Here is a 15931-nt window from a genome sequence, read left to right as displayed (position 1 = left end):
TATTTGCTGCTTATCCTTGTAGAAATGATAATACATTGTATAAATGCACATTCTTTTCTATGCATTCTCAGCATTCTAGATGTTACTGAAGAAAGGTAGAACATTGAAGGCACATGGGAGGGAAAGAATCACCATTATTAATGGCCTGGATTTTTATGGAGTCACGGAGACTGCCTGAACTTCCAAAAATGGCAGGCAGGACCCGGATACAGAGTCCAACCTGTTTAAAACAGATCCTGTCTTTTCCCGTAGTTGAAAGGGACTGGACACATTCAGGAAACCCAAACTCAGGAGGCTGATATGTTCTCAGTGCTGAGCTCAAACAGATCCCTATTTACAATGGCCATAATCCGCAGTTTGTGAGATACAAATTTTAGTGTAATCATAAATGCTTTTGAAAGTTGGAAATAATCTTGTTGAAATGCCAAATTTTGAAGTTATTTAGTATCCAAAACTTTTAAATTTAAAAAGAACAGCCTGACTGTCTCAATGAGACATCCAGCCAAGATGCCGACAGAGTAGGATGCTCCAACCGGAGCTCCTCCGCTCCTTCTGTTTCTTTCTCGTTTTCTCCCCCTTTGGTCTCTTGGTGAGTCTGGGCCTGGTCTCTCAACAGCATGGTGGCTTGCAGCCTGGTCTCCCAATGGCTTGTGGCGTGTCCTGGGCCTGGTCTCTTGGCAATGTGGTGGCTCTCAGCCTGGTCTCTCTGCACCTTCCGTGGGGGGAGCCCCAGGCCTGGTCTCTCGGGGGCACGTGGCGGCTGTCAGCCTGGTCTCCCAGTGGCTTGTAGTGGGTACCGGGCCTATTCCCTTGGCGGCGTGGTGGCTCTCGGTCTGGTCTCTGGGCAGTATGTCGTCTGGTCTCTTGGTGGCTCATGGCAGAGTCCCGGCTTGGCATGCAAATGGATCCTGCCCAGGCATGTTCCCGAGGCACCGGGGGAGATCAGAGAGGTGGCAGTTTCAGCAGCAGCGAGAATATCTGTGGCGGTGGCATTGAGAACAGACAGCAGAGCATGATAAGCGGGGGACTCATCAAAGACTGTTGAACTTTTAACTTATTCCTTTATTTTCCTAATTTAAACTACGAAAGACTTTAATGTAAACTTTTACCTATTTCTTTATTTTTCTACTCTTCTGTGAAGTAATGCTTAACTTTTTAACTGTCATTTCTCTTACTACATGGTACTTAAGCTTTGTTCGTACCCAAGTACTTTGGTACCTAAGATGATGCCATGTGTGGTGAAATTATGGACTTTTCACTATACTTCTATACTTGAGTACACATGACAATAAAATCTAAAAATTAAAATCCAAATCAAAAGATCTGCTCTTGTAGCTCCCAGACTTGCATTTCTCAACCTATGATTATCTCAGCAAGGTTCTCTAAGTTCACAGTCTGATTGCCAGCCCAAAGAAGTAATTAAGGTATTAGCTGTCTTTGGTGTGGGGTTGTTAGATGGAATTGTTTGTTTTTATAAAGGGATTAAGCACATGAAGAAATATAAAAGAGTTAAATGAGCTTTCATGAAAGGAGGTTTTTTAAAATCAAAGCGAAGGTTGTAATTGGTTTTTAGATCTTCCTGCTATTTCATCCTAATATGGCTGCTGAGGTCTGCCCATAGTGAATATTGTGTGAATTGGCACAGTTGATGTGAGAGGTAATGGTGGTGGGTGGACTGGCAAGAGTTGGCAATAACAACCTGAGTTGGTGTGGAGGGTAGGGAGACCATAAGGGCAGGTGGGTCATGGGTTGACATAGAGAGTTTGAGGGCAGGGGAAATGAATTGTGATGGGATGGGCAGGGGGTGGGGGTGGGATGGGTTGAGATGGAGATAACTGTTAGAGGCACTAAACCAAACCTATCAACTCAGGTGGACCTTGTAAATAGGCCACCTCAGAATTCCACCCTATGGCTGCTTCTCATCTAAAACCATTCTGTATCTGTCACACTGCTCAACCCCCTCCCCTCCCTTCTAAACAAATATCCTTCCAATCAGGAAGTTTCTCTTGATGCAGACACAGCAACTCAGGAAACCAGCTCAGGAGTAAAAATCTGGGCCCAACATAATTCCAAGCAGGCAGTTATAGAGTACAAATGAGCTATTACCCTCTTCCTCAAGCACAAACTTTTCTAAATAACATTACAAATTATACTTTGCTGTTCATATATCTGTTTAAAGATTTATAAATATTATGTAGATTCATATTTGAAAAACTTAACCATGAAAAGTCAAAATAAAGTAAATTAATTTGACATTTTACTTTTCCCCCGAGGAATAGAACTACCTTGAATAAATTATGATTACAATGGCAGCAAGTACAGATATATTTACGCATCCAAGGTTGAGTGGCGACCAATTCTAACAAAGGTAGAATATTACACTTGCAGCGTCAGGCACCCAGCTCACAGTTTGCAGCAGGCTGCAGCTCAAGGTTGCTTGTTTGCTGTCTGAGTGTTCACTCACTTTGCGCCCAACCATATGCACAAAGCATCCCTGCCTTGCTTTGCTTTGCTCAGCTTTTTTGTGGTATTGACCATTAGATAGAACTACATACTCCTGTATTGCCTTGCTCTTTCGTGCAGGACCAAAGCCAGGGACCTTGACATGACGGTTTGCGGTCACCAGGCAAAAAGGGAGATGCTCTTCAGTCAGGGGGTCATTGAGTCCTGGTACATTGAGTCAAGGGTCATGGACACAGTCAGTTGGCTACTCAAGGTAGTCAGGGTTAGGATCTCCTCTGTAAGGGACAAAGAGCCAAATGGCACTCACCACCCACCTTAGCTCTTTCTGCATTATTGTGAGCTGTTTTCTTGTGGAGTGAGAGAAAGGGACCTATTAAAGAAGATGAAAGTGTATGGTGCAGCTGTTAGTGTTGTAGAAGGTGGAGAAAGGATGCTGAGGTGTCCCAAGGGATTGAGTAAAGCAGCACAGATGGCAGTATGTTGTGGAATTAGGTGGGTGAGAGTGAGGAGCAATGCTGCATGCACCAGTGAGAGTGGTAAATCATTGACCTTGTTGGGAGGTGGGTACAATAGCAGAGATATTAGAGTCAGTTTAAGGTAATGGAGAGAAGTTGGCATCACTTACCTTGATGGGGCAAAGAAAGTCAGTGACCTTCTTTCTATCCTGCTGGGCATTCATCCAGATAACTAAGATTACACTAACCCAGGCTGCTGTGCTTTGGTGTTGTGGTTTCCTCTGGCAGTCCTGAAGGAAGGAGACGTCTCTCTTCTGCATCACCCTCTCCATCAGGACCTCCAGCTATCTGTCTGCAAAGCGAGATAACAAATTCCCTTTATTATCCATGTCTCATTAAATGTCAGAATTGTGTCAATCCACTCCAGACTAACAGAGCCTGTCCAAATACACAACGAGCATTTCATTGTGGAGCCAGTGACATCATGCTTGTCTATTCTGGGATATCCTGGAAGTGGTGAATTCTACTGGCTATGGCATGTGATGGAATCAGGCTAGCGTTGGATGTGAGGGGTGGATAAGGATGGGATAGGTAGTTAATGAGGAATATTTAATAAAATAGCACAGGAAAACTCTCGAGGGCTCACAAAGAGAAACCTACCATGAAACTCAACAAAATGGTCACAGGCAAAAAATCTTAGGTTTCAGCCCATTTATTTGGAGGTCTTGTGACGTGAGTACTTCTTTTGCATTGGCAGTACATAGAAAGGAAATACCTGGATTAGATGCCCATAATAAGTTTCATAAATAGCTGAATTTTAATACTTTAATGCTTAATCCCATGCAGCGTAATATTTTTGCCACTGAATTACACTGTCAACCATTGGGTCTGTTTACCATAAGAAAACTCACATGATTTCTGTTCTTGAGTGTAAAACGAATTTTGGTCTAGTTCGCAAGGTCCTAAAATCTACCAGAATGATGAGTGCCAAGCAGATTTTGTGTCTAACTCACTAATGTGACATTTCACGATTTATAGTTTTGGTACTACACTGGTGAGAAATGGAAATTGTCTATAGATCAAATTTAAAGATAGAGGTTCAAATAGAGGCCCTAGCAGACACCTTCATTATTTCTGGAGTGTCATTTCCCCATGTCCCAGATGTCCATCTTTTCTCCACATGACCCTCACAGAACCCTGTACCTATGCTCATACTGACAGCTCAAGTGGTGCCTGATTTTTCAGGGGCTGGCAGCTGTAGTGATTGTAATGAGGTCGACCAGCTGGACCCCACAGAATATGAGTCCCCTGACTGGAGCTGTTAAACTGGTCCAATCAGGGAGCCCTGGTTGACAGATAAAAAGAGGGAGTGTTGGACATACTGCCACTCTGATAGCTGACTCTGAAGAGGCAGTACTAAAATCAAGAACTGGTCAGGTGTAAGTAAAGGGTAACCCAGTGACGGGATACCGGCCTCTGTAGAGTTATTTTAGCAGCCATTCCCTGCCCACTTTCTCCATGGCGAGCAAAAACTAGTGCATCAGTGTCTTTAAAACTGGCAAGTTATTTAGTTCTAGTTACTTGTTACTCCCCCACAAATATAAATATAACGAATCTATAATCTTTTCTGAGAAAACATTTTAATGACTTAAATTGTCTGATAATGGGAGAAATCTTTTAGATTTAGATTTATTGTCACATGTTTAGGAAAAATACAGGGTCTCACATGTTAAACGCAAGGTGTCACCATGCTGCATCTTGAAACGCTGAATATAATGCAAGATTTTACTGCAATAGAGTTCATCCTTCTCTCTTCTCCCTGTTCCTCCTCTGCTACTCCTCCAGATGCTGCTTAACATTGGCCGGGTTCACTGTAATGGGTTCCAGGGTCTCAGTTACGGGCATGCCCCGTTGTTGCTGCCACTGCCACCCCCTGCCCCCTCTAAGCTAGAGCTATGAACCTGGTCTCCTATCTCCTGTTCCCCATGCAACACTCCTCCAGACGCGTGTTCTCTAAAATGTTCTTTAGATGCAAGAAATGACATTGCTTTCTTGGTACTGTTGCATTTTAAGGATCTGCGTCTTCTTAGGGTTGGGGTGAGTGCAGGGAGGGCAAAGTTAAACCTTTAACGTGCAATGCTCATTCCACATCCTTGCATCAGGTATCAACAAATTGTGACAGGGGTATATGCTAATATGTACTTTATCAAGTCCAACTGCACTCTATCAGTAGATTTTCTTTTCTATTTTGCTGACATTTTGCAGTATGCTCGATCCATTTGAAATGGAATTTGAGTTGTTAGGGCTACATTTCCCTCTCTATATGGATGTAAACATACATAATATATATACTTTTTAAAATGGTCTTCCAGATAATTAAATGTGATATTCAGACCAGAAGCTGCCTTGAGCGGAGAGAAGACCATTGCTGGCCAGCAGAACCAGTGTTTGTCAAACTTCCAGATGGCAAAGATGAGGATGATGGTAAGGGTTTCTTAACCAAAAGCAACTTAACAATGATAGTAGTTAATACAAGTGCTAGAACAGGTTTCTAGAGACGTTTTGAAAAGGAAAACCTCAAATGAGAATGTGGTTGATACACTGTAAATACATGAGAACACGATTTGAAATTAAACCAGGGAGGTAAGTGCCAGAGAGCAGACTTCTCAAATAATACATTTTAAACTGAATTATCTTTTGTTGGAGCAAATCACTGCAGATTCTGGAATCTGTACTGAAAACACAAAATGCTGAAGATTACATCCAGTCATGCAGCAGCCATGGAGAGAAAGCAAGCTAACATTTCTAGTCTAGATGACTCTTCATTAGAGTGATGACTCTTCATTAGAGCTCTAATGAAGAGTCATCTAGACTCAAAACATTAACTTGCGTTCTCCCCGTGGATGCTGCCTGACCTGCTGTAATCTCCAGCGTTTTTTTATTTTTAGTATCAATTGTTGGACACTGTCCATTTTTGGACAGTGTTGAAGATAAGACAGAAACAGAAGGGACATTCAAAATGTCACTGGGAAATGGCTAAAGCTAAAGTGGGTAGTTTAATTGTCTTAGTCCTCACTTGAAAAACCAGTAGATGAAAATATGCTGGGAACAACATGCTTTCCTGCACCAACTTTTAGGCAAGTCTTTGAAAGAGGCAGGAATTTGTTCAACTGTGCAAAGGTGCTTCAAAGCTAATGTGGGAGCATAGATACAATGCTCATAGGGAAATGGAGGAACCATGCAGAAGGCACAACAATTCCAGTTACTCAGGCATTTAGAGGTCTAACCAATGATTCTTGAAGGAACTGCTGGAGACCGTTCTCAGAAGGTACATTTTGAAGCTTATGAACATATTCTGTTGGAGCCAGGAACGTCATCTGGCCTACTGCCAGCGTATACTGTATTCCCACCCTCTTGTCTCTGTTTAACTGGCAGCCCTCGGAAATGGGACATCGATTCCACACCAGGAGGTCTAATGGGAAATTCCCCCTGTAGGCCCTGAGAATTCAGGTGGCAGCCTGTTAAGGCTTGCTCTTCCCAACTGGACTGCCAGGCATGGCCATGGCCAAGTTTTCACCCGTTCTGCAGTTGGTGGATGGGCTTCCTGCTACGACCATTGAATTCCACCCAATTACTCTCTTTCTCTCTTCACTGATGCTGTCAGATCTCAATCTTCCTGTTTTATTTATGCACCGCACAGATTTAGCGTCAACTGAACCCATTTCACACTAACATAAAATTTGACAGTTTTATTTTAAATATCATTAAATGTGCAGAAAGCTAAATCGTACATTTGAAATACATTTTTCAGGTGTCGTATTTTGTTCCATCATTTCTACTGATGCCAAGAAATCTTCATTTTTACTTATTCTTGATGCAAAGACTTTCAAAGAACTTGGTCATGCTTCAGTTAGTGCTGATTTGCATCTTGATCTGCATGGTATATTCATTCCTGAAGAGGAGTTACAAGCAAAAAAACAGTGTACGGACTCTGGAGGAGCTGATTACAACTGATTTTTTTCAAGTAAAATAAAACTCTAATGGGACAGAATGTAAAAGCAAGAAACCTCTGGCCCTCACAAGTTGCTCTGACTACCTTTTCTGTGGGTTTCTAGAATTAAATCTCAGTGGAAATTGGAACCTGCAGAGTGCAACAGTGAAGAGAATTGTCTGATAGAGTTTCTTAATCAAGGATGGGTTCAGTGATCAAAGTACAACCCGTTGAGTTAGATTAAAAATCAAAAATGGTCTTGCATCACGGAGTTGTGGAATAGATTTGAGGTCAATTGGTACATTGCAAATTTGAATTTAGTCCCATTTTTAAAGGACAAAGATTAGAGTTATTTGTGAAATTAAAGCACTGAATTGTAAAATATAGAACAACTGTTGATAAGGGCTTTAGTAGGGAATCAACAGCTCCAATAGAATCTTCGAATTTTATGGTACAAAAGAAGGCCATTCAACCCATTGTCTCTGTACTGGCTCCCAAAAGTGCTACCCAACTAGTCCCATTCTCTAGTACTCTGTCCTTTAAATTAATCACTTCCAAATATATATCCAGCTCCCTTTTGAAACCTCCTATGGAATCTGCTTCCACCACGTTCACAAAGCAGTGCATTCCAAATCTGAACAACCATCTGCGTAGAGAAGTTTCTCCTCTTCTCACTTCTAGCTTTCTTGCTGTCAGTCTTGAAATTGTGACCCCCAATTACTGACATGCCAACTAATGGAAACAGAATGTCTTTCTTTACCCTGTCGAAATTGTTCATAATTTGATCTCATCAATAACGTCACCTCTTAATCTCCTCTGCTCCAAGGAAAATAAGGCCATTTTCTTTCATCTCTCCTTGTATCAAAAATCCCTCATCCCTGTTATCATAATAGTAAATCTCCTTTGAACTGTCTCCAGGGCTATAACATTCTTCCTTAAATAGGAGCCCACAGCTAACACAACACTCAAAATATGGTCTGACCAATAATCACTTCCTTGCTTTTATACTCTGTGTCTCTATTTATAAACCCAGGGATCGTATAAACCTCCTACACAACTGTTTCAACTTGCCTGACCACATTCAGAGAAGCATGCACATGAGCCCCGAAGTTCCTCTGCTCCTGTCCTCCTCTCCAAATTGCACCATTGAGCCTGTATTATCTCCCCATGTTTCTTCTACCAAAATGCATTACCTCACAATTATCCGCACTGAAATTCATCTGCCAGGTGTCTGTCCATTTAGCCTACTTGTCAATGTCTTACTGAAGTCACTCAGCATCATCCTCACAATTCACTATTCTTCCTAGCCCAGTATCATCTGCAAATTTAGAGATTTTGCCCTCAACACCCATCTCCAAATCATTATATATAAATCAGAAAAAAGAAGAGTCCCAACACCAAACCCTGGGGAACACCACTTTCAACATGTCTCCAGTCTGAGAAATTCCCATCTATAACTACCTGCTGTTTCCTTTTTTTTTGTCTCTTTTTCGTTTTTTTTAGCCATCATAATCCATGCAGCCAAGGACCCATCAATCCCAAACATTCATAAATTTCTAACCAGTTGATCATGTGGCACTGTATGAAATGCTTTCTGAATGTCCAAATATACGACATCTACAGCACTACCCTAATCCACTGCCTCTGTCACCTTGTCAACAAATTCAAATAGAAAAGATGTTTATAGAACAATTATGTCTGAATTCACCTTTGGGAAGCAGTCAGATGAGGTGGAGTTTGAATGGTGAGGCTGCAACAATATGAAAAGTTCAAAGAAAGCTGCAAAGTGGAGAGTACACCAAGAGAAATTAGCATTTACAGGAAACAATACAATAAAGTTTTGATGAAAGCACGAAATAAACTGGAAAAGGTGATGGAAAGTGGATCATAAAGGAATGGGCGAGAGGAAGTAGATTTGTTAAATTATAAACTTAGTGCCATTTTTCTATACTACATGAATGTAATTTGATCTCCAGATGCAATTGACTAAGCTCTTACCAGTAATTACATTGGATCTGCTCCGTGCAGTGTCCAAATTAATACAAAAGGTGCTGAAAACATCTGTGATGATGGCATTTCTGTGACGAAAATGAAGCGATTCAAAGTCATGCCTCATAGCATGTGCCCAACTCACCAAATGAAGTGGAATGTAATAATATAACCAGGAACATAAATGTGTTGAAAGTACAATTGGAATACTGAAACATAAGGGGAACTATCTGGGTTAATTCAGAGCTGCATTTACACAATGACATTGTTCACAGTTCACTATGTATAGTGTCTTATTATACTGCAGGTACTGTAGAGGGATCTGCAACTTCAATCTGATAGGGCATGTGCACATGCCATGCTAACTGAGGAATACCTAAAACATATCTAATCTTCTCCTGGTGATGTCGTGATACTGCCTCAGCCAAATGATTTGAGCTGACTTTGTTTTTATTTTATGACTTTGTTCAGATAGTGTGAATTGTATGGATTAACATTTAATCTGTTGTATAAAAATCATGTAAAATGTATGAATTGTGCAAGTAGCCTAAATAGAAAATAACTCATTGGATACATTTACTGTACAGAATACTTTGAGGTTTTACAGATGACTGAAGCAAATGAGAAGTAAAGCCCTGAATCATTAACTGCCAATTTTTGTGTTGTTTATGTTACGGCTGTTTATCTGCAAATTCCTGCAGCTTGAGAATTGCATGCCAACTACCCCACAGTCACACAGCCTCCCAGTAGTGGAGAACCAAATTCTATTTATTGGACCCTCTAAGGAGTGTGGATAACAGGTGCAGCACCAATTGGCCAATGTCAGAGATAACCTCTACCTCTTTGTCCAAGAGTAACTGTGTGGAGCTTGAATCACATGAAAAATATCACAGGGTAGGCAATGGCCTAGTGGTATTATTGCTAGACTATTAATCCAGAAACCCAGCTAATGTTCTGGGGGCCCAGGTTTGAATACCCCCACGGCAGATGGTGGAATTTGAATTCAATAATTAAAAAAAAGTCTGGAATTAAAAATCTACTGATCACCATGAAATCATTGCTGATTGTTGGAAAAACCCATCTAGTTCACGAATGTCCTTCAGGGAAGGAAATCTGCCACCCTCACCTGGTCTGGCCTACATGTGACTCCAGACCCACAATTGACTCTAATTGCCGTCTGACATGGCCAAGTTGTACCAATTACTACAAAAAATATAACTTGAAGAACTTCATAATTTGGACTGACATGAGTGAATATATGCCATCAAAAAGAATTAAATAACACTAAGTGATATAATTGAGTTAGCACATTCAGGTGATCAAAATACAATTGTTATTTTTCATGTTGCATTATCCATATATATTGATAAAGAATTGTAAAAGTTACAACATTTTTGCTGACCCAGAATTAATGCTGATTAACAAAAACTCTGATATTATTTGACAGATGGGTTGAAATTGAATAATTTTGCACCTATATATTTTAAAGATTTGTAGATTATTCAATATTATTTCCATTAAATACTGTCAAATATTGTTAGAAGTTATTATGTTAAATATTACTGGCTGGAATAAATGAGCTAAATAACTCGTGACATGTCGAGTCAGCAGATTTTAAGTCAATATAGAATTAAAGGAAAAGAAAAGATTGAAAAGCCAATAATGATAAAGCATGTTATGCAACAGATAACAATATCTAGTTCATACTTTACATCAAAGTATGTCAAGTATTGTACCTAACACTTTCACTTGTCCATTTTTCGACCTTGGCACTTTGACCAAACTTGTCCTGATATATCTTTCTGCTCAGGGTAATTTTCAAAGTTTTATTATCCTCCTTTGAAAGAATCCTAGGGTGGCTTGCTATTTCATAGGACACTATTTAAATGGAATTGCTGTTGCATGTAAAATTACATTGTTATCTAATTCTGATTTTGTATTTCATTGGAATTGTTAAATTGTTAAAAGGCCACTTCATAAGAGGTTCCAACTAACATGTTTAATTCATTATCCTCTTTCTAGTCTGACTAAAATATTTCATTGAATTCAGTGAACTGTTAATCTTAAAGTAAATGCCTCTGAAACAAGCACATTTGAATTTTAAACTTGTGCAATTACTGAGGAGTGTGGCTGTGTCCTGTTCAAAAAACGAACCTAAATCATTGCAGTAACAGAGGATTATGAGGGAAACTCAAAACTCAAAGCGTTATAACACAAGATAACAGACAGTGTAATTGCAGAGGAAGTATTTAATGAATAAACAAATATGTCTTTCCTTTCTCAAAGGTCACTTAAGCAAATATGACACAAATCAGTGCGCCCTTAAATGTAATAATTAATGAAAACTTAGCTGGAAAATCTTAGCAGGTCAGGTAGCATCTATGGAGAGACAAAGGTGTTTCAGATCATTGACCTTTCAACAAACCTGAAGAGAATCAGAAACTTAAGAGTTTTTAAGACAATGGAAGGGGAAGACTTAAGTGAGGGAATTTTTAATGCTGTTTCTCTGTACAGTTATTACCTAGTCTACTGGAGTTTTCCAGAAATTTTTGTTTTTATTTCAGATTCCCAGCATTTGCAGTATTCTGCTTTTTTAATTAGTCTTACATGTAACTGCCTGTGTTTGGAAAAGGAAGTGTAAACAAGGAGCAGTGTGGCTGTGTATCTTATATCTAGTTCCAAAGTTTGCTGTCAAAATGCTGGTTAACAAATATGTAGGAATTCAAATATATAGTTCTGTTAGAGTATGGGTGATGTATCACTTTGCTGATCCAATGCTTTTGTCTCAAGGCTTTCCCCAGCCAATGAAAAATTTTGAAGTGAAGTCAATCTGGCAATATGGGGGAACACAATGACTAATTTACAAACAGCAAGGTTCCTCCAAGGAGATAAATAACTAAATGTAACCAGATTTATTGAGGTTAATAGATGATGGTCAGGACAACCGGAGAACTCTCCTCCCCAACACTGCTGGGCACATTGTTTTAATGCCCATGATAGAGATGCAGAGTTTAAATGATAAGACATAAAACTGGTGCAAGCTGCTATTTACTCTTTACTCTCTACTTTCAATGGAAAACAGGTGGCAGATCTGTTGTCATCAACTTGCCATTGGGATCTTAGTTTAAAATTAACCTCTATACTGTATTTATTTATAGTATGTGCTCCATGTTACAGAACATGTGAGAACACAAGATGATTTGCTCTCGGGCGAACTCTCTTGTTCCAGGTCCAGCAGCAAAAAAAAAGCAAAATAGTTGCTATTAGTTATTTTCCTGCTAAAGCATTTGACCTTTGTTTCACATGTTGTACTAATCCTGTTTGGGAAAAGCATGTTTAAAATGTCCAGGTGACAGATCCTGTGAATGAAATTACTGCCTGTTTTGTAATCATTATGTTGCCTTTGACAAATTAATATCTAATTCTCACAGTTTGTATAATTCAAGCAGGCTACAAACAGGATGATTACTGAACCTTACTGATTATAACCTACCTGATAATTGGAACATTGTTGAGCGACTAACTGCTTGAACACTATCTTTTATCTGCATTTTGCAGACATCTGTAACACTACAGAATGGATAGCAATCCAACAATCATGACACTCATTTTCAGCCAAGGAAAAGGAACCCTTTCCTACTTGAATTTTAATTACCATTAACTAAAAATAAAGCCTTTGTTGTTTTCTTTTTAGAAAAGCAATTACTTTTCTATCAGCAAATGTTGGGCTTATGCCTAATTATATTTCCTAGTTCATACAGATGCTTATATTCGATGATATTATTTTCCCCCATGATTTATTTTTCCAAATTGCCCAGAAATATAAATCACTTTATCCTTAAGGTCAGTCACAGAAAGCATCTGCTCAAGATATGTAATTCTATAAAGATGGGATAACACAGGCATTGTTTAAGTTTCAGTGAGAAGTTAGGTACAGAATCCTCCAACACCATCCCTGGGGATCGTGTGACCCCCACCTCCACCGCCCCCTCCAACCTCGGCTGATATCCTGCTATAAAATCCATCATTTATCACCTTCCTAATACATCTTTACCACAAAATAATACACTGATACAAACAAAAATGAATTGTTCACCTTTGTGCATTAATTTGTTCCAATCATGCAGGTTCATTTTGCCGTATTTCTACACAATACTGCCTCAGTAGCTGCAGCATAGTTGGTAGAAGGCTGATGACTTTCCCTGGGAGAAACTGCAGATGGCGTTCAAGGAGGCACTTGAGCAGTTTTGGGCCTTGGGATCTGGCTTTGGAATACATCTCCTTAACACGGGTTAGTCTGGCTGGTAGGTAACAGCAGGGCACTGCCTTGTTTTATTGCTAGTTATCCATATACCAGAGCAACATGCAGGAATTCATTTGTCTTCTACAATTGATAATTTGTATTTTAAAGTTCAATACAACCTCCAGTCTGCTCTCTCCTATTCCTAACCAACTCCCATTACTGGTGAGAACCACTCCTTATATATTTACTTCAATGAGCATCATCAGCTCTCTTATCTCTGGAGAATGCTCTTGTTCATTAACATTGGTCATGGAAGAGTAGTAGTGGTGAGATCACAAATATTGTCATGCTGAGAGGTAACAGCAGATTTACAGTCCAGGGACCTATTGCCACTTCCCTCCGGTAGCACCTCAGCAATCCTGGTAATCTACAGGAGGAGTGATTGCTGGGCAATCTCAGTGTGCCTGCCCCATTCAGTGCTGAGATTCCAGTACCAAGGTGAGGAATGGCAGCAGTGTTTGATTTCATATTGCATTGTTTGAGGCTCAATGTTTTGGATAAAAGAGATTATTTTGCAACTTTCTGCTGGAGAAATAAGGCATTTCCTCAAGACAAGCATGTTTTTGTTAAATGAAGGCTTTGGCTCTTCTGAGGACTTGAAAAGGAGCCACCTGCGATTTTGACAGAGGTAAGGCCTTTTAGGGCATACAGGGAGAAATAGCTTAGACTAACCGAAGAATTTGACTGGATTTTAATAACTCGCTCTAGCCGAGATGGAATTCTAGCAGGATTTAGTTTTTCCCCTTAATTTCCACCTAGAAGAAACAGAGAAATACCTTTGCCAGTACCAGGAGTTTTGAGGTCACAATTTTTTGTTGCCAGTTAAGTCAATAAGCTAGATGGTGGCGGAGAAAGGCTCCTGACTGGAACTAATCTGCTTCAACTGCTTATCTTTCTTCTTCTTTTCTCGCTTTTTTTTCTTTCTTTCTTTTAGTTCTTTAGATTTTTTTCTTTCTCTACTTACCTTCCAGAGACAGCTCAGTCGTGCAGGCAGCAGCTGGGAGATTGTGTCGGTCAGCCATAAGGTGGCTGGTGTGCCCAGACAGAACTCTGATAGTCAGCAGCATCGTGGGCTAACACAGCAACAGAATGTGGCAGCAGTTGGGGCCCAGCACAAGCCCGGATGGCAGCAGTGGCAGTCAGGGCCGAAGGCTTGCAAGCAGCAGCGAAGCCTGGCTTGCCTGATGGAGGTCAGCAGAGACAGTTGGCAGCAAATGCAGTTGGCAAGCATGGGCCAGTTTTAGCCCAGCATAGGGGAGAGTAAGCCCTCTTGGGGAAAGTCCAGTTTGGAGCGATTATAGGCCCATGGCTTAAGAAAGAACTGTAATGTTTGAGCTTTTAACTTTATTTCTTTATTTTTCTACTTTTATACTAAGAAGACTGTAGTGCTGAACTTTTTAACTTATTTCTTTGTTTTCCTACTTCTGTTACTAAGATTTTGTACCTAGGTACATTTGTATCTAAGATGGCGCCGTGTGTGGTAACATTGTGGCAAGCGTCCTGACCCAAAACGTCAACTTTGCGGCTCCTTTGATGCTACCTGGCCTGCTGTGTTCCTGCAGCTCCACGCTGTATTATCTCTGACTCCAGCATTTGCAGCTTTTACTGTCTCTCACTGTACATTTTTCACTCTTGTACCCTATACTTGAGTACACGTGACGTTAAAACCGACATCTAAATCTAAGTTAGAATTAGCAACATGGCATGAAAATGGGCTCATAGTGACCTTTGTGGCCTTCAGTGATTTGCTATATTAAATCCATGTAAAATTATTAGTGTAAATACATTTTCATTTTCTACGTTGCCACTTTGTAGCACTGTCAAATAAGTTTATGCTACAATTAGCTCCTGATCTTATCAAAAATGACAATGATGACGCATGAATGATTCTTTAGCTCTATGTAAAATTGAAATTTTATGTAAAATTGATCAGCAATGATGAGCTTTGGCTCAGTTGGTAGCACTCTCACCATTGAACCAGAAGTTTGTAGGTTCACGTACCACACAAAGATCAGAGCCCAAACTTTTGAGGCTGACAGTCCACTTCAGTTCTAAGGGAATACTGCACTGCCAGAGATACTGTCTTTGAAAGATGCCTTAAAAGCAGATTGCACTTACCCCTGCAGTGGACGTAGAACAACAGTGGTATGATTTGGGAAGACTAGGGGAGTTATCCATGATGTCAGGAGTGATATTTATCCCTCAGTCAACACCACAAAAACAATTTATTTGACTATTATCACATTTGTTGTTTATGGGACTTTCAAACATCTTTCATTGCCTGCAAAGCACGATGAGCCATCACATTTTTGTGAAAGGCATTAATACATAAATTTTTGTTTAGGCAAACCAAAACTTCTCAATCAGTCACATTGATTTAATTTTATTAACTAACCCTATTCCTTGTACAAATCAAACATTAAATTAAAAGATTCATGTATTATCAATAAGAACTTCAAGCACTAGTCTCCATGAATCCCGGATGTAGTAGTTGACCATTAACCTTTCAAAACCATGTTACGATTATTAAGTTGGGAACATATTTGAATGCAGGAACAAGGATGGGCAGATTGGCTTCGATGAAACTGCACATGAAGAAATAATAGCCATTAATGTGGAGTCTTAGGAAATCTTCTAACTTCTCATGATTTTCTCCCCTGAATAGATTCCACCAGGTTACAATGCTGTTAGACAGGGCTGGGGAATTGTCTGCTGAGGGGATTAGTGATA

General features: G+C 40.0%; 1 protein-coding gene across 1 annotated transcript in view; it reads left to right on the top strand.

Annotated features, from left to right (window-relative positions):
• LOC109916528 (beta,beta-carotene 15,15'-dioxygenase) overlaps positions 1 to 14445 on the top strand; it is a 38857-nt gene extending 24412 nt beyond the window's left edge. The window contains 4 exon segments of the mRNA XM_020516249.2: positions 2274 to 2368; positions 5291 to 5402; positions 13026 to 13189; positions 14173 to 14445. Of these exon segments, the coding sequence (XP_020371838.2) occupies positions 2274 to 2368; positions 5291 to 5402; positions 13026 to 13189; positions 14173 to 14445 (644 nt within the window).
• Positions 14446 to 15931: the final 1486 nt, after the last annotated feature.

The sequence above is a fragment of the Rhincodon typus genome, chromosome 15, assembly GCF_021869965.1.
Source record: "Rhincodon typus isolate 14 chromosome 15, sRhiTyp1.1, whole genome shotgun sequence".
In the NCBI taxonomy this organism is placed as follows: Eukaryota; Metazoa; Chordata; class Chondrichthyes; order Orectolobiformes; family Rhincodontidae; genus Rhincodon; species Rhincodon typus.
Note: the sequence above shows the minus strand (reverse complement) of the source record. Positions and strands in the feature narration are given on the sequence as shown.